This window comes from Epinephelus fuscoguttatus, linkage group LG17 (genome assembly GCF_011397635.1).
Source record: "Epinephelus fuscoguttatus linkage group LG17, E.fuscoguttatus.final_Chr_v1".
NCBI classification, from domain to species: Eukaryota; Metazoa; Chordata; class Actinopteri; order Perciformes; family Serranidae; genus Epinephelus; species Epinephelus fuscoguttatus.
In genome coordinates this window covers 14,448,700-14,470,897 of record NC_064768.1, presented here as the reverse complement: position 1 = coordinate 14,470,897, position 22,198 = coordinate 14,448,700, and the positions used below count along the sequence as shown (strand labels likewise).

Here is a 22,198-nt window from a genome sequence, read left to right as displayed (position 1 = left end):
GGAAATCAGCTGCCATTCAACCCATGCACAGAGACAAGAATGCAACGATGAGTGAAGTTAGGAGGGATACCAAAATCAGTGGGGGTGATGAAGCTGATTGAGTTAATGAATGAAACATGGCAACACAACACACACAGTCCTGTTCAGCCAATCACAAGCTTCTACTGCACATCTGGCACTGTAACCGAAGCACCTTACCTGCTCTGGGTGGCACATAGCCTGTAACGTGAATCCAACAGTCAACTTACACACTGATGACCATGAGTGAGTTTCAACACAAATGTCTGAGAAATTATTCAATGAGAAAATGTTTTGTGCAACTTATATAACAAAATAAATGTGCCGTGCAATCCATATCAGGTCCTTTCAGAGCATGTTGGGGTGATAAGAGAACCCACAGTGGGTCATGGAGTGCAATAACCAAACAGTACACACCTTGTTCTGCAGAGCTGACCATTGTGTTGTAGTGCTGGTTGGCCGTGTTGTAGTTGGACTCAACCTGCATACGGTCCTCTGCTCCGAACATCTGGGAGTCCTGGCTGTCTCTCAAGAAGTCCTGGTAGTGCAGCTCCAGGTTCCTCAGTGCCAGACGGTACTCCTCCACCCTCAGGGTCTTAAACTATGAAGGTGCAATTAGAGACAAGCCAGAAAGATGAATATTAATTTTTACAGAACCACGAGTTTAACACAAGCTGTACCTTTAAAGAATGTGGTAAAATATTTCTCCCTCTGTAGTGAGCACCCGCAGAGTTCAAAGCACATGCTTGCCCAGGCCACTACTCGTACGCAGATGCATACAAAAAGCATACTACTCAGCACACGTCACTTTTTTCTTCTTCTGTTTTTACAAATTTCCGATGTCCCCTAAATGACTCATATATTACTGATAGCAACAGACCAGGAATACTCAACTTGCTTTACCCAGGGGCCACTTTTGCAAAATGACAGGAGGCTAGGGGCCAGTCGCAAAAGCCCAGCATGGGTCAGGTATACATAGGGGTATATCTAGGATGTGAGGACATTCAGGGCTTAGCCCGGACCTCTGTCGTGAGTCCAGGGGATTCTCCCTCTGGCACTTTTTTGATTAACAGGCTCTATTTTGATGCTTTATTGTACCTTGGCACCTTATTTCCAATGCAAGTGAAAAAAAATAATTCCAATTATGAATCAACTGTTTTTCATTGTGAATCAGAAAATGGTTGCAGGGCCACCTGACACCCTGTTGCAGGCCAGATTTGGCTGATGGGCTGCTAGTTGAATATCACTATGATGATAGACAACTGTTGTATCCAGCGACTCTACATGGCAGCCTGAAGCAACAACATGAGGCTACTGCTTCAAAATCAAAGAATATATTTATTAATCAGGGCACTTGCATAAGAATGTAGCACAAGCATAACACAAAATATTTTTTGTATTTATAAATGATTCCCTGTCACAATCAGCAGATGGAGGCGCGTAAAAAACAGCTGCAACGGCATCATGTTAAGTGTGGCACATGCACTACCTAAACACAACAAACGTCCATGGTTCTGAAATACCATCTTGTCGCTGTCTAAACAAGTTGGATTAATATTGTAAATTAGCATCGGGAGCTGAAAGTTTACTAGTTCTGTCATTTGCTGTGTGCATCGGGATAGCTACAACTGATAGGCAGCTGCTAGCATAACTTGTGTATTTCATAACTAGGTTCAACTGTTGCCAGTGCTAAAACAGTTTTTGCTAACAGCTACAGTATTTTGTGAATCCACAGATATTTTCTGAGGTGACTATGATTTGATTGTTTGTGCCTGTTTTTGTATGTATTTGATTTGTTCACTCTTAACTGAAGGAATTAATTGTGCTGTTGTTGCTGTGTAACGTTTTAAATTTAGTAATGTCCATTTTAATTATGTAGCCAATTAGCACAGAATCACTGAATCTAGTCTTCCTGTAGTAATGTTGGTATTATTTTTTGTTGTCTGTTGTGTAAAAAAGATTCTGAATATTTAAAAGTAAAATGAGTAATATTTGGTGGCAGGTTACATTCACGGTTGATAATTAATCTGTCACTGTCTGTGTGTTCATTTTTCCTCTGATAGTATGTCCTGTGTTGTTACCATGGTGATGTTCCAAGTCTTAATGATCTGGATGTCTCTCATCAGGTACTGCCAGGACAGCAAGCTCTTCAGGTCCACAAACATCGTCTGCCACATCGTCTGCAGCCTCTGAAGGTTTCCATCCAGCCTGAGGAAGGTCAAGTGGAGATTAGCACTTAAAGAGACACTGTGTGCACGTCAATTTAGATTTTATGTAATCACGGACACCCCGGGGTGATTCTTAGCTCACCCAGCAACGCTGTTCACAGCGTCCTTATTGGTGGGTGGAACAAGGAAGCAGACAGATGGTACAGACGACTCGTTGCCTTTATCATTCAGCACCCTCCACTTGTACGGCTGTGAGTTGTTCAGGAGAGCGCACTCGTCTCCTCTGTGGACTGTGATCTGGAGGAAGGTGAACATAGGTGTCGGGCTGACTCAAAGAATATTTCTCACTTTAGTAGAGTGAACTAAAGTTGGACAGCACTTTTGAACTCCTTGATATTCTACTCATAATTTGGCACCTATAAATATATTTAACAATATTTAAGAATTGAATGATTTCTGGTTTTATGCATGTAGAAATCATGGGTATTTCCACCAATATTTGACAGAATTAATGAGTTTAGAATAATGATTCCAGGCAGATAAGATGCCTACCTCCATCTGTTTGAAGTCGCAGACAGCCTGGATGGGCTGTTTGCCCTTGATGGCGGTAGCAGGGTTACGTGGTTTCAGTTGGACGATGGTCTTGGCCCTTCTCTTCAGGCCTTCCAGGTGAGTTTTGAGCTCAGTCAGTTGCTCTTTCTCATCCTGTGAAGAACACAAAAATTATTTGTACTCTTCCACAGAACACGTTTGGTACGTAAACAACATGATGGTGAGTAAACCCACAGCTGCATCCTGCAGTAGATCTTCCAGCCGTGTGACTGTGATGGAGCGGTCGCAGGTGTACTTCCTCTTCATTGTGTCTTGCATCTTTTTGATCCTCTCTTCCGCTTCCTTCACATCAGAGAAAAACTAGACAGGGAAGACAGTGGAATGAATTAAGTTGCAGTGAGTTGAGAACTTGTCCTGCATATACAGGCACCAACAGCAGGACAAACAAAAAGAGCGAAACATTTGCTGATGGTCAGGTGAGCAAAGAAGAATAACTGCTTTGGTGAAGTTAACTCTTCATGGATTAACATGTACAGAGCACAGAGTGAAGGTTTGTAAATATACCTGGTAGTAGGCAGTGTTTTCTTTCAGGTGGGTTTCGATGCAGCAGCACAGCTGGAGGATCCAACTCCACTGAGTCTGCAGCGCTGCAGTGAAGGCCTGAGGTGGGAGTGAGGAAAAAAAGGTGTTTTGATGAAAAGGACAAACACTCTGATTTTAGCCTGGGAACCAGACAAATCTGTGAGCTCATCCTTTATTTGCTCTGGCAGATGCGTCTGGTTCCCCTCCCACTCAAACAGATTTCAAGCTGACATGCCTCGCTAAGGGCTAATCAAAACCATTTATCTAATATGTGGCAGGTTTGATATGATGACTGACACAAAATACATGATGCTGCCATTTTGTGGCTCACACATTCTGGTGCCAAGGGACACTACTGCCACCATAAACCTAGCTTACTAAAGAGAAGCCCCATTGAGGAATTTTTAGAAACAACCAAGATGGCTGCAGCTGATGAGGAACTTTGTGTCGAAGTACTTTTTTCAAATTCTGATGGCAAAAACTGCGACATTCATTCACAGACATATTGATGCTACACCATCACAGCTCATCTCTACACGCTGTAGTCTCTTTACATCTGTCCATCACTCAGCGCTACGGCACATTTCGTCACTCTGATTGGTTGTAAGTCTATCCAATTGATGTCTACAACCTGATATGGTGTTTACAGACTGTAGTAGTCAATCATACCTCTACAGTCTTCCTGGCTGGGTGTCCGTCCCTCAGCAGTTTGTCTCCTGTGGCCTGGACAGTGTTCATCTTCTTCTCCCTGAGCTCCAAATCTCTCATCAAACCCTGCTCAGACACAATGACAACAATCACACCACTATCATCATCACTAAAAAGCACTGTAGGTAAACACTAAAACAACATCGCACTGTTACTCTACCGAGTAGTTGTCCTTCTTGGCTGCCATGTTGGTGTTTCGTTCACTCCAGTCATAGTTGACCTCCTCTTCCTCTTTCTCGTTCAGCCACATCAGCTCTTTGGTGGCTGCCACGACGAAGGCGTGAAGCTGGTCCAGGTAGTGCAGACGGGCCTTAGAGGCATTCTGCAAGCAGAGCAGATGACAAAAATGTTATGATGCCATTTGACCTATTCAGAAGAAACTGGAGGGGGAGAGACAGCTGCAGAGTGACATCGTGGTTAATTTTCATGTTGTTTTTCACTGTTTCGGCTTCACTGAACCTCCATCAGAGTGCTGGAAGATTGGTGTTGAAATAGCTCAGTCTCGACTCGGTGCCTCAGTTGAAAAATTAAGGTCTTTATCCAGGATTTCTGCCGGTTTGCTTTTTTAATTTCAGTGTCTTTTTGTAACTTACCAGGAGCTTGCCGTACAGCAGCTCCAGTTTTCCCAGATACTCCCGGTAGGCAGCTTTACTGGCAGGTGAGACCTGACTCTGGAGCAGAGGGAGGCAAACAATACAAACAGGTCAGTCAGAAAACAATCCATGGTAATAAATGAAACACTGTTTTGTCTGCTCTAAAGAAATCCCTTCATTCTAATACTGATATATTATTATTTGAGCTGTATTTAATTAGGTTCCTCAGAATCTTTTGAAGTGGGGTTGCTTGATCCAACAGTGACATCACTGCTTTTGCCATCAGACAGCGATTTCCAACAAGAAACAGGAGCCGTTATATTGCTCTCTTCAAAGCCAGATTCCATTGAGAAGAACAGTGGTTTATGATAGCTGAACACAGAAGCTGCTGGTCTACCACTACCTCAATCCGTAAGTTTGTTTGTGTTACTGTGTGACTCTAGCAATTCAAAGGGTTAGTTTTGATTCACTAGAGTCACACAATAACACAAATAAACTAACCGATTGAAGAAGTGGTAGACCAGCAGCTCCTGTGTTCAGTGAGCCAAAATTATTGTTTTTGTCAATGGAGTCTGGTGACTTTGAGGAAAGCATAGATGAGAAACTGAAGCTGTTAATGACTTCAGTTCCCTGTTGGCAGGGTAAAAAATTGAATATATTCTCATAGCGTACACTTAAACTGATATAGATTTTTTTAAGGTGGTCTGTTTTTTAGATGGCTAAAATATGTTTTGCTGCTGCCCGCCGTCCACAGCAGTACTTTGCTTACCATGTCGGACTCTAGCCTGGGTCTTCGAACTGGGGGCGACTGCCAACCCACATCTACTGTATGTAAATGTCTGACTATAGACAAATTGTAAATGTCTTAAAATGCTTGTGAAACACACTGTGGGTGACCATGCTCCACCCAGTAACCTATGTTTCCTTGCAAGATAAAACATCCCTCTGCTCTAGCTGAAATATCTCCTAATGCTTCATGTCAGCTGTTTGTACCTCATCGGCCTTTGCCCTTTCGATCTTTGAGCGGAACTCCTCCACAGACTGGTGAAGGCCACGGTGGCTGCCCAGCTGAGACTCCACAGTGGGCAGGTCGGAACCCCACTCCCCATCGTCCACCCGGCGCTGGTTCTCCTCCACCCAGCCCAGCAGATCTTGGATGTAGCGCATTGTGACTTCATCCAGCTCGGGCCGCACCCTCATGGGGGCCTGCTGCAGGACCTGGGCGGTGTGGATCTGAGTCATGGGGATCTGTGTGGCGGTCACACCGGACTTGAGGCGGAGGTTGTACTCGCTGCGGAGGTTGACCAGCCTCTCGTGGAGACGATACACTCTAGAACCAGATTACAGAACGTCATGTCATGTTGTGTTGACATAATTAGTTGATTAAAGGAATACTTCATCCCTAGAAAATGATCATTTGTATATTACTCACTCTCCCCATGTTACCATCAATATGTAAAGACAACTTTCACATGCCTCCACGGTGAACAACAAATCCAGAAACTGAGAAAATTCTAATAATTCATAATAATAATGAGTTTTTGATCATTTAAGTTTGCCTGCGTTAAATAATAATAGATTATTATCTTTGAGTTTTAGACTGCTGGTCAAAACAATTGTTTAAATAATTAATCAATCAATAAAGAAAGATTATTAGATCAGTTGATAATGAAAATAATCATCAGTTGTCGCCCTAAGGTCAAAGGTTGGTGAGTTTTTTTTTCCACCTGCGATACATCTGCTCAGCTTGAAGGTGGCGTCCATCTTTAAGCAGCTGAACATCATTGAAGAGGAAGCGGATCATTCCTTCTGCTTTTTCCAGATCTGCCTCCATCTCTGCTGAGTGCTGAGCAGGTTTCCCTGAACTCAGCATCCTCACGTCCTGCAGCACACACACACACACACACAGATGTTATAGAATGTGCCTATAGCGATACCTCGTGAAATAGCATCAGTTTGGTCTGTTACAAATGTTTGTGTCTCACCGTCTGCAGCAGAGTCTCCACCTGGTTGAGCTGCTCCTCACACACCCCTGACTCCATCTGGACCTTACTGACGATCCTCTGAAGCCGCTCCAGCCTGTAGAGGGAGAGAGTGGAGGTCAAAGGTCAAAATGCACTTGAGACACGGTAGACTACATGACAGGCAGCTACTTTTTGCTTTGTCTGATGTGATTAACTAAAGTAAAACCTCTTGACAAAGTAAAACTAGTAGACTGATAAGTTAAATGAAAAAAATGAAAGCACTCACTCCGTCTTCTGGCGGAATAAATACTTTAACTCGTATCCCTGATGCATGAAAGCCATGATGAATCTCTATCTGTCCACTGAAGTAGAGAAGATATTTTTTAAAACTCTCCACAACTTTCTAGAGTCGTGGAAGAAACAAAACCAAAAGCTACGCCCTAACAACCCTGTGATTAAATAAACAGTTTGTGACTGACTATCAGAAGATCATATTGTTGTTGCTGTGGCGATGGCACCACTGTCATGTGTTTGCCCTGATACGACTTTTACTTCCCGCTCCACAAAGCCAACCCAGTTCCATTTTATTGCCAAAGTGGACTTCATCATTAGGAAGTGAGTCATCCTCGTGGTCAAACAGTAACCAGTTGTCTGATGATTCATTCTTGATCTTTATTTCTTAATGTCTTGTGTTAGTTTGCTCTGGCAACAGAGCATGTGACGAATTTAGATCGTGGCCTACTTACCGCTCGAATTCTGTCCTGAGGAGGCGCTCTCTCTCCAGTATGGCAACGTGCAAACGACCCCATTCCTTCTCAACATCGAAGGGATGGTATCCTGGCGGCACTTTGACGTGACCCGCTTGAACTGCACCCTGCAAAATAAGAAGTCGATTAGGGCTGCAGCTAGCAATTATTTTCATTATCATTTAGTCTCCCAAATATATGTTATATTTGTATTGTTTTAATGTGTGTAAATGAATTGTCTATGTGTATTTCAGTTTGCATGCTGGCTTGCAATCATTTTGTCTACAAAATATCAGCACAAAAAAAGTAAAAATAACAATTTCTCAAATGCCAGGTTAACACTTTCAGATGTGTTGTTTTGTCTGACCCTGGGGGGGGGCAAACTTTTTTTTAATCAGGGCCATATTAGATAATGTTAAAAACAACTGCAGGCCAGCTGCTTCTCTCATCATATAGCTTGTTTATTGTGGACATGTCCGCTATCTAGCAGGAAATGTTTGCTGCTATGTAACCGTTTGTTCGCTTGTTTACCGTCCTTTTGTGAAAACACATTTGTTCTGCCTGTATAGTTCCTAGGTGATGCATGTCTACAAACTGTATGATAGCCCTGCCATCGTGGGGTAAAAGGCAAAAATGCAAAGTGAAGTTGCTTAATTAACCAGTACTGTGTGTTGGGCCACATAGTATATTTTGAAAGACAAACAGCTCATGGGCCACAATTGGCCTCTGGGCTGGACTAGAAACTGTTACCATGAAATTTTGACTTTTTTTTCTTAAAAATGACTTATCAAAACAGATGCAGTATTCAAATGATTGTTTCAGCTCTAAACTGGAGTTTGACATATCTGTTACAACTCTCTCGAATGATACATATCTCTGGTGACACATCACCAGAATCACTTTCACCTTTAAAGAGACGCTTTTGGGGGTTGGCCTCTTAAAATGAAAACAAAAAACAAACTATTTCTGAACCTCTTTAAAAAGTTGTCAGGTATATTTCACATTATTTAAAAGCCAGAGAGTTCTGAAGACAACAAGACATGACATCATTAAGGTTTCAAGATAAAATGACTAGACTTTAATCTGCTGATGAATATTGCATGTTTTTATTTCTATTTTCAGACCAAAAAAAATTCTAAATTCTAATTCATGCTGTGTCCATTAAGGTTTCACAAAGGGCTACTGCCCCACAGGCATTAGTAGTTGGTGGTTAAAAGTGAATGCTCAGGTTTAAAACTACAATTTGTCTCTGTTATATTCATACAAAGACATATTGATTACTTTAAGTTTTGCACATGTTACAAACATGGCTGTACAGCACAAAAACACCCCTCAAATCCTTCTCCTGACAGCTGTCTCTAATGACTGACCGTGTGTAGATTTATTGGAGCTGCTCACCTCAAACGATTTAAAGATGTGTTTGGAGCGGTTCTTGTCCGCCTCTTTCGCAGGCAGCTCTGTTTCCTTGAACTTCAGAAACTGGCGCCAAAGAACCTGCAGAACAGTGAAAGGGGTGATTAAATGTATCATCACCTTCGACATCATTGTTATTCAGACCTTTTTATTTCTAAGTTATGGCCCAGAACCACTCACCTCGATCTCCTCGTAGCTGGTGGGGAACTTCCTCTCCTCAAAGACCAGGATGTGGTGTCTAATCCACTGCAGCAGCATGGTGACCAGCTCATAATACTCCTGCCAACGCAGCTCCAGCTCCTGAGGCACAGAGACACACACACACAGGGTCAGGTTTAATTAGTACAGCAAAAAGTTTTCTTATAAAGTTTTTTTAAATCTCCAAAGCTGCTGATACTTTGACATTAAGTCATGAGACTCTTCCTTTCTACATTTTTTTTTATTTTGAAACTGGATTACAAATTGAATTTTATATCCTCTTCAGCTTTGTAAATCTCTTATAGCCTTACTTTTATTTCCGATGGACTTTAATCATGCTTTATGGTTTCATGGTGATAATCTTAACACTAAATGGGATTTCCATGCTCATTTTCAGGTTCTTTTATGTATTTTGGGTTTCTACTGGGGCATGTTTACAGGCTTTCATTTTCAAAAACACTTCGTTGATCCTTGTACTGTCTGTGTTGGAACACCTGTATTCACTCCCTGTCTGAGACGCTCTGTTTTAGCAGTCTGTCTCTTTAAGCACCCAAAAAAGCCCAGCCTGTCCTCAATGGTCAGTGTTTCCACTTCTGCTGTAGCTCTGTGCACTGTCATTGGAGCTGGGGTATGACTGTATCGGAGAATAACAGCACTTTGTACCATGAAAAATCACCAGTAAAAGCTTCTTAACACAAACGGACATGTTCCAGCAGGAGTATGATCTGAAATCTGGAAGATATCAACAATATGTCAAGAATGACTCCATGTTTCCCTGACGTTAGCAGTAGCTACATGTAGCAGTGTAGGCTAAGTGATGTAAACACTTGCAGTAGTGTGCCTGGAGCAGATGACCTTATCAAGAAATCCATCATACCTCCAGTATTCAGAACAATCTGCTGCCTGAGGTTTTTGTTCACAGGAATTACTGCGGATATCTTTATAGTGATTTGGAGGAAAGATGAACTGATGATGAGGAAGAGGAGGAGGACTCACATTTGCTTTAACACCATCTTGAACATCTGGTACTCTGGGCATGGCATCGTACAGAGAGGAGACATATGTGATGATGGATTTCTCATCTGGGTGGGGCACGTCCACATCTGCAGAGGGAGGAGAAAAAGATTTTTGAGGAAAATGATGTTACTTTACTAACTGTAATGGTGTGAAATTCACAAAAAGAATGCACAAAAGCTCAGATATTCAGAGTAAACTGTTCAGGGTGCTGAATATGTGACGTGTCTCACCCTCGGGGTCCAGAAGTCTGGTGACGCCCAGGTCTCGCTCTGCCACGCTGAAGGCCTGCTCCAGATTCTCCTGGTTGGACTGTCGGTACACCTGATTAATGTCGATCAGAGTGGGCCTGCGGAGAGCAACCAGCCAGAGAGAACATGGAGTGGAAATGGGTCATTGCGTTGTTATTACTGTTAGTTAAGACTTTCCTTAAATCATGTGTGACGGCTGAAAATGTCAGAGAGAAAGATCCTCTTTAATTAACTCTCAACATTACCCTTACTTTTATGTTTTTGCAGTTTCTTTCAATTTTTCACCTGACAGGCATAATTCCATGACAGCTGCCAGGTAAATTTCATAAACATTTCATATTTTACATTGCTGGAGGCAGTTTGATCTTGAGTAGTATGTGTCTTTCCTGATACCAGAGAGGGCAAGCAATAACAGGAGTCCTCACTGCCAGAGAGGCTTAAAATTCCTCCATCATTTTATACACAAAGCAGACAGACATATCGCCTAAAGTGCACTTTGCCAAGAAGATAACTGTGGTCTGATAACATGTAGGGACAAGCTCAGAGCATAAAGGATAAAAGTGCATCTCATTTCCACAAATACCAAAAAAAAAAAAGAGATAACATTGAGGAGTAAATTCTGCACGTTCAAGCTTTTCAAAACACCAAAGGTATTCATACACTTGCACAACTTTCTGGATGTAGTACTCTTTGGGTGCATGCGATGGTTCTTCCTCCACAAAGCAGGCTTGTCTGTAAGACAGTCTGTCCCTACTCAGGTGGATGATGGGAGGATCCAATCCGTGCTCCTCGCTCTGGGATCCTCGACTGGAGCGACCCCCGGGGCTGGTGGAGCCTCGGCCCGAGTCGAAAGAGTTCTCCGTGGGGAGGTCCTCACACAGCATGACCACCCGGTCCTCCAGGTCGCTGACTGAGCCCACTGTGCTGCTGGAGGCACTGCGCAGACGCCTCTTTGAAGAGTGAAACTTCCTCTTTAAGTTTAACATTGTAGCAACTGTCAAGTTCACTGCAATAACGGTTTCCAACTGGGTGAGGTCGAAAATTCAGCTTTTATTTAGCAAAAAGTTGTTAAAAAATATCACTGATTTAATCCTGGTTGAAGTCCACTAATAATTCCTGATTATATCCATTTCTCTTCTTATTTTGAGGTCAGACTTCTGTTGCAGCTGGGACTCCTCGCTGCAGCTATTAAATCTCTGCACATCCTGTTCTTCCTCCGCCGAGAAGGTATCTATGGCAGAGCGGTTCGCGTACCTGTGTTTTGCTACAACCTGCTGCGCCTCCAGTGAGCACACCTCCAGGGCAACCTTTTCTCAAATGAGTATGATACACCCAGACTGTCAAAGATATCGCTCTCTCTTTTCACACCGAATGATGCCAGCTTGGGTTGTACATGTTATTTTTGTGTCTTGTGGTGAGCCATCCTGCAGGGCTTGTTTGCCTTTGCAAGCACACACACTTAAAGTGGTGCTCCACCCAAAATTGATGGTTTGAGAATAAAACGGTTGCCTGCTGCAGGCTTGACAGGTGGTTGTTTCAGTTTGTAGTTTTTTTGCTGAAAAGGAGCTGCGGTCAGCTAAAATTCATAAACGTTAGAATGTATCTTTATGATAAATGACACGTTTTTACTGCAGGAAAATGTTTTAAAGAAGCTATACAAACTTTTCAAACTTTAGTTCTTTCGCTGTTGATTTGTACACCTCAGTATTTTCACACAGTCATATATTTTTTTCGAATATGGCTGAATAAACTGCTTCTGTCAAAACTGCCCATGTTACCTTATCAGGTCAGAAACCATTTGAGTGAAACTTAATTCACAGAATGTAATGAATGAAGGAGCTGCAGAGTTAAAGTTTGAGTTAACAATTCATCTTGATGTGTGATTGACAATAACTGATCCACATTTTGTCCTGACAAGTCAGGTGTGCTGCTGTAAAACTCAAATATAAATTTGGCATTCCTGCCTCTGAACCAAATGCCATAAATAATAAAAGACACTGTGACATGTGATATGAAAACGTCACAGAGAAGACCTTTAACCTGTTAAACTGTGTGTAAAATTCATGTCCTACGGTGTTATAAAAGATCCCAAGTCCAGGCAAGCTTTCCCAGCCAGGATTTTTTTGTGCATGGTTTGAAAAAAGCTTCAGTGCAACAAGTCTCCATGACATCTTTAGTACATTATTACTGCTGTTCATTGCATCAGATCTATGTTACATTCTATGACTCGTCTTTCTTGCCCTTTTACTTTTAGCTTACCATTTTTATCCAAGACAGGGTTCCCACGAACCCATAAAAAGTCTTAAAAAGGTACTGAATTCAGTTATCTAAAAAGTAGGCCTTATTTGGTATTAAAATATCTTAAATCAATCTTATAGAGGTCTTTAACATCATAGCATTGCTGTCACTCAGACAGGACAGTGGAAACATCAAGACTCATGTTTTGTTTGTGGCTGGGATGCTCAGAGCAGAAGATCCCCTGCCTGTTAGCTAACTGCCACTGCACCCTGGACCACGTGGGGGACTACAAAGTCAATAAAAATTGGGTATTTAAGCAAGATTTAATTTTAAATTTTAAAAATCAAACTTAAATTCCATTCCAAGAGGCATTACAAAGGTCTTAAATACAACTTGTCTTAAGCTGTAGGAACCCTAGAAGACACCTTAAAGTAAAGTACATATGTTTTAATACTACAGTATATGCTTTGACTTGAACCCCTGAACCTTGTCATCTTAGTATTCTAACCTTAATCTACTGAGGATCAGTGTCTCACCTGTGTTTGTGTATGATGGCGTTGAAGAGCTTGCCATCCCTCCAGCTGGTGGTGAAGTTGTCGCAGCGCAGGCCCTGGTATCCCTCTACCATCCTCTGAGACCAGAGCAGCAACTTCTCTTTGGCTGTCATGTCGTCCGACTGGCCATTCACCTGAATGTCGGAGATCTGATGTGGGGAGACGATGCAACTGGTTAATGACAGTAAACTAACTAGCTAAAAAAAAGAGCCCTGAGCACTTGCACTGTGGCTTTTATAGTTGCCTTTTGGGCAGGGTTGCAATAACAATTTTTGATGATATCTAGCAAGTCACACGCAAAAATCGATGTGTGATAGCTGAAATTACAGCCATTGATCCTGTGCAATATAGCTCTGCACTGCCTGTGTATGAGACAGTGCCTCCTCCTTATTCGAGGTGACGGTTTGTGCATGTTTGTGTGTGAGGTGAACCGATAGTGTACAAATATTCTCTCATTTCATCTAAACTGTGTTCAGACTCTTGAAAAGCTGTCACACTAAGCGACCCACAATCAAAGCAGCATCTTTCTTAATCATTATATCTAACGCCTCCATAAACAGTGTTATACTTATTTAAAGGTTTTGATGGTAAAATGACCTTTCTGTTCTGTAATATTCCTGTATTGAATATAATTGAAGTGTTGGTTGAAGGGCAGGAAAACTTTTCCCAGTTTGCCTGCTGATTTCTTCCAGACTTGAAATGAGTCACATTTCAAACATCAAACAACAACCACCAATTTTACTTGGAGGGCAAATCAAACAACTCACTGTTTTGGAGAGAAACACAAAGGCTTTATGATTATACGCCAGCAAAACAGAAATCATAAGAGGGAAAGCGTCTATGAGTCACTGATCTTACAAAGTTACACTGTACGTTTCAAACTCAATTTCTCAATAAATACTCTGGCAGCTGTAAATGAATGTTGGACTGTGTACCAGAACCTCCACAGGCAAATTCCTCTTTTTTAAGGAGCTGCAAGGCTCAGCTATGAGTCACAGGAACTCACTACTGAAAAACTCCCTCAGTAATAAATCTTTTTTTGCATTTAAGATGAGAGACTACAAAATAAACCACAGATTTAATCAATCCCGATGTCCTTCAAGGTAACTGTGTTGTCACAGAGGGACTTAACAGGATTTTTACATTTTGATTTGCAGGCAGTTGACTCACTGTGTCTATTATGCATTAATCCATCACCCAGTAGTTGCTGTCTGTGCCATATCTATAATCAGATACACAAATGGTACTTATGAAAAATCTTTGGTGTTTGTTTGGTCTGCTTGAGGTACCACATGTGCAGGACTCTCTACAAAATATGGCACACATTGTAAAAAGCTGCAACAGTCACTGGAAACCTTTTGAAAATTAACTGTATGTCTTTCTTTTACTTGACTTGGGCTCCAATCAGTTTGAAAGAAATGTTTGCAACCTGTATCAAATATATGGTGTCTGTGTATCACTACTTAGTGATTTTTACTAAAAGAAATGAGAAGTAATGTAAATCTGAATCTGAATGAATGAATTGTGCATTAAATCTATAGTTAGTAACTTATTACAAGTTTTTGTCATACGTAATAAAAATGTCAATACATCCTGACAGCCAAGTTGCCAGAAAAAAATGTTTATATTGCACGTTTCTGCAAGCCATAAATGTGTTACATTTACAGTTACAAACGTGGGTGTTTTGTAGCAACCCATCCTGCTTAGCAGTGGGGATAAAAAGCAGCTGTTTTTTACCAAGACATCTCTGCCTTTCCTGCCGGGATAGTACCCCTAAAATCAGGTATGTAACGTCAAAACATGATCATCTGCTTACCATAACCATGTGGTTTTTTTTCTCCTACACCTAACCACATGTTAGGCACATCCTTGCTGAAATGTAATGCTTTATGATCTGCTATATAATAACGTGCAAATGTAACATACCCGTGGTTTGCAGAAACCTTCAACGCCAACATTTTTTTTCTGGCGATCGGGTTGTTAAAAAAATCATGTCCCTCCTCATAGTGCTCCTGATGGCATTTGCAAGAATCCACCATAGCTGAACAGAAACAGCCAATCACAGCCAAGGAGTCTCTAACACAGCTGTCAATAATGTGAACTGCAGTCAAACTGTCAAACGCTGATCAAATATGAATCAAGACTCTGTTACTGCATTGCCTATTTCTCACCTCAAATGTTTTCAGAGACATATGTCAGTGTACTGTTTAGCTGTAAAATGAGAAAGTCTGCTCCAGCCAGTTGGCTGTGCTTCGTTTATTGCAAATGCGATTAGAAGCACTAGGAGGAGGCAGAGGAACGTGATTTTTGGACACATTATCTGCCCAATGTTTGACTGTCAGGAAAAAGTGACAGTTTCTACAAATATGTCAAAAAGATTTTTTTTTTTATAAAAGTAACCAACTGTAGCTTTAAGTGAAGGTTGCACTTCCAGTCCTGATAAATGTCACGGTCTCTTACTGGAACAGAGCGGTTTTATTACCACAATATACTATTTTCAGTGTTTTTAGGTATGCTGATGAGTCATAGCAGAACTAACAATTTCACTTACAGGCTCTTTTTTCTGCAGGAAAGGGTGGAGGAGGGAAAAAAGAAGGCATCTCTTCCTTCTGCTATTTTCCCTTCAGAAGGGAAACCCCGGTGCTACAGTGTGGACGTGGGCACAACGTGACTCAGAAACCGAATGGAAACTGGACCTCCGCCCCTGCAGCCCCTTTTTTAAAAGTGTTGAGAGAATCCCGACTCCCTCTCTGTCACGAAACAGGCCTGTTATTCATACTGGTCACCTGTGTATTAGTCAACTGTGACCTGCACCTGGGGGGCTCAGAGGAAATTCACCATTGTTTGTGATGATGAGCATGTGCCAAGACAAAGAGATTATGGGTTTGTTTTGAAGAAAATAAGAGCTTTTGTTTTATGACTTGAGGATGCTTGAGGGAATAGTTAATTTTTATAACATTTACAAATGATTGTTTCTCTTCTTTCCACTGCAGTTTTTCGAGTCTTGAGCTTTCACGCCCACGTCTCCTTCGTGCTTTCTCATGGGAATCACTGAGTCACACGGGATAGGGAAAAGAATCCCACATCCACATCCCGACATAACCATCACACCCATTATAGCATCAAAGAATCTCCATGTATTCCCACTGTTATTTTTCCAAAATCTACCAAACCATCTGCTAAATGAATATCCAAACACGCCTCCTCCTAATCAGGAACACATCTGCCCACTGACAAACGCTTTCCTCTAATGTGGTTTTTGCCTCCATAGGTGGTGTAAGCAATCTTATAATGTTTATATTTGTTTGAATAAAACTGATACATTTTGATCTAACGGCACCCAAAAGAGCTGCACAGAACTACAGAAAAGAGTGAAAAAGGCTGATAGCTTGACCGATGTGTGAACATCCCTCTTTAAATATGAATGAATAGCTTTTTTCAGTGTTTAGTCTTTGTGCACTCAAGGACAGGACAGGGGATGGTAGTTGTGTATAAGAGCCTAAGCACTGCCAAATGTCCAATAAAGCCCATTTGGAAATGATTGGCTGTTGGACTCCACTGTACTTGAACTGCTGTGTCAACACCAGGATAAACTCAGGCTGATGATTGAGCCCCAAAGAGGGAACGGCACTCTGATTTTCCTTACCGTGCTGTGGAAGCAAACTAATCGCGATGTAATGAAAGTAAGCTGTATAAAATGCATGTTACTCATACAATGGAAGAATTTGATCTTATGCAGTTCAGTGCCAGTGTGCAGTTTAAAAGATAAATACCACATGTAGTTCAGGAAATGTGAGTCAGCTGTTCCAAGCAGGGCTCACTTTAAATACATGCAAAATGCAAGTAAATGCAATTCAGATAATGGACGACTGAGTTTTTGTGTCCAATATTTTTCGTCCCTGCTTAACTTAACTGCTGTAATTATAGCAATTTATAGCAAAGTTAGCCATTAAAAGTGTCTGACCAGACACTTACCTGGAAGTGAAGGATGATGGTCCATATCAGCCCCAGGGTCAGCTTGGGGTTTCCATCTGCAATGTCATCATTCCTGATGTTGACCAGTTTGACCTGAAAGGTGCACAGATACCATTAAAATGTAATGGTTAGTTTTAGGGTGTTTTTGCAATGTGAAGAGTTGACACAAAGAAACAAAACTCATATATAAAAGTGTACTCAATAGAGTGCAGATCTCAGCTAGACAGTTGCCCGGGCTGATCGCAGTTACTCCAGACAGTTCTTGTAATTTTAGCAGATATGCCGCAGTGTGTCTCACAAGGTTCCAGAAGCTATGAAAAAATACATGCATACATAATACACATACATAATACATGCATGCATACAACTTGTCTATTTCTGAGAAAGCCGCAGTGCGTTGCACAGAGCAGATTAAGTTTTCAAGTTACAATAAAAATATGAGGATGAACATATTTTCAATAACTAAAATACGGGCAAATTTTTTTGATCCATGTCATAAAAACAGGATTTTTAACAATATTAACTTTGTAGGCTATTGCACAACAAAGTAGGAAATAGCAACAATTAATACAACTAAAACAGACACAAAGAAATAAAGAAATTTAATTACATAGCCGACTTGCTTACTAATGGTAGACATACAAATATCAAGAAAAACTCACTAAATCAATTTGCAAGTCTACAAAAACAAGCAGGTAAAATGCCCTGCTTCTGAAAAGCTCCCAGTGTGTATGACGCTATGCGGTGGATGGAACAAAACTGGATCGCATCTGAGCCCTAAGTCATTTTCCCCCTTGGCTCCCTTACAGTCAGATTTCAGAGAAGCTAACAAACACGTAGCTTAATTCCTCTTGTAACATGCTTAACTTTGGTGAATTGTAACATATCAGGTATGGCATTAATCTGCAAAGGCTAATGTTCAAATGAGACCAAACTTTTCTATCAATGTCCATTCTGAGCCATGATGAAGGCCATAACTTGGCCTGTAACAGACGGCAAGGCTTGTTGTTTTTTGCAAATACAATTTACGGAAAAATTGCAGCCGCTATTGCACACGTAAGTAGAAGTGAGGAGTGAGCAGTCAATGGCGGGATAAAACAGTTAATTTAACAGGTTTTTCCAACAATTGTGAGTCACTGCAACCACAACAGATCCTTGAGCATACAGTCATACATGTGCACACAAAATATTAGGCTGAAAGGTCCAGTAGTTTGTGAGATGAGCAGCAGACAGATACACACATGCACACACACTCTGAAACACAACCAGAAGCGTGATCCCCTCCAGGCTTATGTCTGGCAGAAATAACACAAAGGAAGACAGAATAATCTCAATGCTCCTTTGTTGTAAATGTGTATTAAAATATCTTACCTGTCTGTGTTTGAGAAAGTCCAGGGCAATCTGTACATTCTGCAGCTTGTGGAAGCGCATTCGGCCTTTCTCCCGCGGCTGCAAGAGACGAGAGGACACCAGACATCAGTAGGAGGGAACACATTAAGGTCTGAATGATCAACAAACAGCAAGGCCCCATGACTGAGGGACGGGTGTTTTCATTGTCCAGCAACACCCTTTGTGCTTAAAACAAAGATCTATTCTACTTTACAAAAATCATTACAGTCATGGTCTTAACTTAAAATCAAAATGCAGCAGATTTGAAGTGTGACTCAAATTCTGCGTGATTGTGATCAAAGCGTTTGGCCAGACCTTTGACCAGATCTGACCCTACATGACCCTGAAATGCATTAACAAACCAGCCAGGATGTCTGCAGGTGAGAGCATGATAATGAATGACACATGATCTCAGTGATTCCCACAATCGTCAGTAACAATCCTCATTTTCTCTGAGACCTACAATCAACTTCTCTTCTTCTGAAACACCTTTTACATCTTATGCTGTCTAAGATTTTAACTGTAATGCAGTCCAATCAAGCAGAAACCATAAACATATGACTTGTAAACCTGCACAGTGCAGAGTAACTCCAAGTGTGATGGCCATGACATGCATCAGTGCTTCACATTTTAAGCTTGAAGCTGGTAAGAAGCTTTGTTGCAGAATTAGTCAGCACATCAGCTTGCAGTGATGAAACTTTGGCCTTTGCTTTGAACATCGTGAGGGAACCCAATACTTTAACTCTGACAACTCAATTCAACAATTTTAAAGGACCATGCTGGTGGTTTGTATGTGTAACTACAACTTATGTAGACTATCAGAGCATAAAATACCTTAAGATGATTTTATATTTTCTATGACTCCATCTGTGTCTATTCAATAAATTTCAGTTTGGTATTGAACTAGCACAGACAAGAAAATAATAAATATTATCATTAAATAATTATTTTTGACCAATGTTTTTGGTTAAGCACTTAGTGACCTTGCTCTGTGAAAGGTGTGATTCAAATACATGTTACTTACTTACAACAAAATGTACAGGTACAATATATACTTTTTAAGGTAAATTTAAACTGCTACATTTAGCTGCCCCTGCAGTGTTTCCTATACATTTATTTAAATGAGACAAGTTAGCTAGCTCATGCACCTCTAAACCCCCATCTCACTCTGCGCTGCTAGGAGACAATTTGCCAGTAGGAGAGCGGGCAGAGACTCCAGAGACAGACCTTTAGAAGTGGCTGCAGCAACTCGAATTCGGCCAGTGCAAACCCCAGTGCCAGGGTTCACTGTGGGCTGAGCCTAATCTGTGTAATGGCAGCAACAGAAAGTTTGCTGAGCTGGCGGGGAGTTCACGCTGGGCTGGCTGAATTAAAGTTGTTATTCGAGCAGTATAAAGTCCATCCTCGGACTGTCTGCCATTTTCTGCTTTCTCGCTTTAGCTTTGTTTTTCTTTAAACTGATATGACATCACGGTTACTCATAGATTATCACAATAAAACGACATCTTTATTTCTGCATTTAAATTACACTAATTCAGGCATTAAAAAAATCTTTGAAAAAAAAAATCGCAATACTAAAGTGAATGGATTTTTTCCCACCCCTACTAGCTCACTGATATAATGGAAGAGGACGATGTTGACACAGAGAGGGGACAATACAGGGAGTGTGATTGTCATCATGCACAACCCAGCAGCCACCTGGGGTGTTGACACATGCCACGCCCGACGCCCACAGTCCAGGCGCCACTCACCAACCGCACGTTCCTCACAACGTCACGTTCCCTCGGCTACCACAGCAAGAGCATCGCAAGAGAGGAAGGCAGAGGCACAGGGGCAGAGGTCAGGGCAAAGGTCAGCAGGAATTAGATAAAGGAAAAACCAGGGGTCAAACAAGTCAGTGCAGAAAGGTTACGAGATGGAAGCAAAGAATGAAAATTAGTGTTTTAAGGCTACATCACCAGAAGGTGTGTTCCCAATAAAACAAGTAGTGCGCATAACCTCAGCATGTTCTGAAATGTCCAAAAAACCTCCAAAGAATCAAAGTCAACACATGCAGGAGTGGAGACAAGAGACCCAGCAGAATAACAGTTGACTCAGATAAACATGTAGAGCAGTTCATGTTACAACAAGTGGACTGGACATTAGAACAAATATGATGGCAAATTAAGTCAGTAGGACAGGGGAGCAGGGGCAATAAGACAGGTTTGGACAGGACAGGGGGTTACAGCAGAAGCAGATGTCCTAATATCTGAAGGTCAAAGGTTGCCAAAGCTCACCAGTGTCTCTCCAGAGAGCACCTCCAGCAGGGAGATAAGGTTGTGTCCATCTCTGAGGTCCTCGTACAGGTCTGTGATGTGTCTCTGGGCCTGCGGACAAAAGAGAAGAGACAAATATTTAAGTTTTTCAGTGATATAATATTGATTGATACATTTAGTTTTCCATCACGTCAGCAGCAGTGGTGAACCACTGCTTTTGCTTTAACACATAATAATACAAAGAGTGGTGGAACTGCAGACCACCTCAACACTCGGCACAGACACGTCTGACTGAATCCCATAATGGCACCTACAAATAAACAAAGCAACTTAAAGGGAAGGACCTACACACAGCAACAACAACTGTCCACATTCTGCAGTGGCAACTAGGTCCACATTTGGGGCTCTTTTAAAGTAGTTGTCGATTTTTATTTTCATAGTTTTGGCAATCATTCCTATTGGATGAAGCATCGATTGACACACAAGGTTAAGAATGGCAGTAACATGAGTGGTTAGATGATCAGTTTTAAACCCGTTTAACCAGATGTTTTTAAGACACTTACCTATAGTAGGGCTGCTAAATGTACTGATGTTATATCAATATCGTGATATTAGACTAGACAGTGATTGACATTAGATTGACTAGATTCTGGATATTGTAGATTTTGGATATTATATATTATTGGATATCTTAAGTGTTGTCTTTTCCTGGTTTTAAATGCTGCATTACAGTAAAGTGATGTAATTTTCTGCACTTACCAAAATGTTCTAGTCATTGGGCGTTGTCAGGCAAAACATTTCTGGGGACTCCCTGAAAGGAACGGCCCACTGTGGAGCTCCCCGAAGAACTACATACGTTGAAGGGCTATTTTTCTGTTTGCATTCACACCGCAAATAGAAACGCTGAAGTGACATAAGCCGAATGTGGTTTATCAACCATGCAACTTTAGTTTGACGAGACATAATCATGTGAGAGTTCACCCTTTCACACAGGAATACGCTCAGTTAAGCCTAGGCTTCTGTCAGTCTATTTGTGTGTCCTCCCATTCATTTCGTTTTAAGCTTTTGTTTGTACTTTATGTAGGCTGTCATTTACACAGCTAACAGGTTTTTAAAAATGACTGCTGCCAGTGCTGCATTGGCTCATGTTCGACCAATCCCTGCTCACGTCACTCAAAATTCCTCTTGTGCTGGGAGAGTACCTACTCTGAAGTAGGAGCTAAAAAAAAGTCCCTCAAAACAGCCTTCTAAGAACTGTGACCGTCCCAAGTTTTTGCAGTGATAATACAATAAAACTATGTTTGTTAAAAGTTCAAGAACACCTATTATACCCCCATTACTGATGATCATCAAAAAGTTATTTTGTCAAAAATGTTCTATTTTCCTAATTACCTATTACCTAATTTAGAGGTGAAAACTAGGGCTGCCACTAACGATTATTTTCATTGTCGACTAATCTGTCGATTATTTCTTCGATTAGTCGACTAATCATTTCATCGAAAAATGTGTTAAAATGTTGAAAAATGTCGGTCTGTCTTGCCCAAACCCCAAAATTACGTCATCTAATGTCTTGTTTCATA

The 22,198-nt window shown here is 41.3% G+C and overlaps 1 protein-coding gene across 11 annotated transcripts in view; it reads right to left on the bottom strand.

Moving 5' to 3' along the window:
* pleca (plectin a) overlaps positions 1-22,198 on the bottom strand; it is a 141,625-nt gene that overhangs the window by 20,000 nt on the left and 99,427 nt on the right. For all 11 annotated transcript variants that reach the window (XM_049602641.1, XM_049602647.1, XM_049602649.1 and 8 more), the window contains 22 exons: positions 20,640-20,729; positions 18,346-18,423; positions 16,975-17,067; positions 12,982-13,148; positions 10,190-10,305; positions 9,939-10,045; positions 8,925-9,044; positions 8,730-8,825; positions 7,332-7,459; positions 6,607-6,700; positions 6,349-6,503; positions 5,615-5,951; positions 4,622-4,699; positions 4,189-4,350; positions 3,990-4,094; positions 3,303-3,398; positions 2,973-3,098; positions 2,739-2,891; positions 2,329-2,483; positions 2,100-2,226; positions 436-619; positions 199-219 (listed from right to left, as the gene is read on the bottom strand). In XM_049602641.1, coding sequence (XP_049458598.1) covers positions 199-219; positions 436-619; positions 2,100-2,226; positions 2,329-2,483; positions 2,739-2,891; positions 2,973-3,098; positions 3,303-3,398; positions 3,990-4,094; positions 4,189-4,350; positions 4,622-4,699; positions 5,615-5,951; positions 6,349-6,503; positions 6,607-6,700; positions 7,332-7,459; positions 8,730-8,825; positions 8,925-9,044; positions 9,939-10,045; positions 10,190-10,305; positions 12,982-13,148; positions 16,975-17,067; positions 18,346-18,423; positions 20,640-20,729 — 2,788 coding nt within the window. The remainder of the gene's footprint in view (positions 1-198; positions 220-435; positions 620-2,099; positions 2,227-2,328; positions 2,484-2,738; positions 2,892-2,972; positions 3,099-3,302; positions 3,399-3,989; positions 4,095-4,188; positions 4,351-4,621; positions 4,700-5,614; positions 5,952-6,348; positions 6,504-6,606; positions 6,701-7,331; positions 7,460-8,729; positions 8,826-8,924; positions 9,045-9,938; positions 10,046-10,189; positions 10,306-12,981; positions 13,149-16,974; positions 17,068-18,345; positions 18,424-20,639; positions 20,730-22,198) is intronic.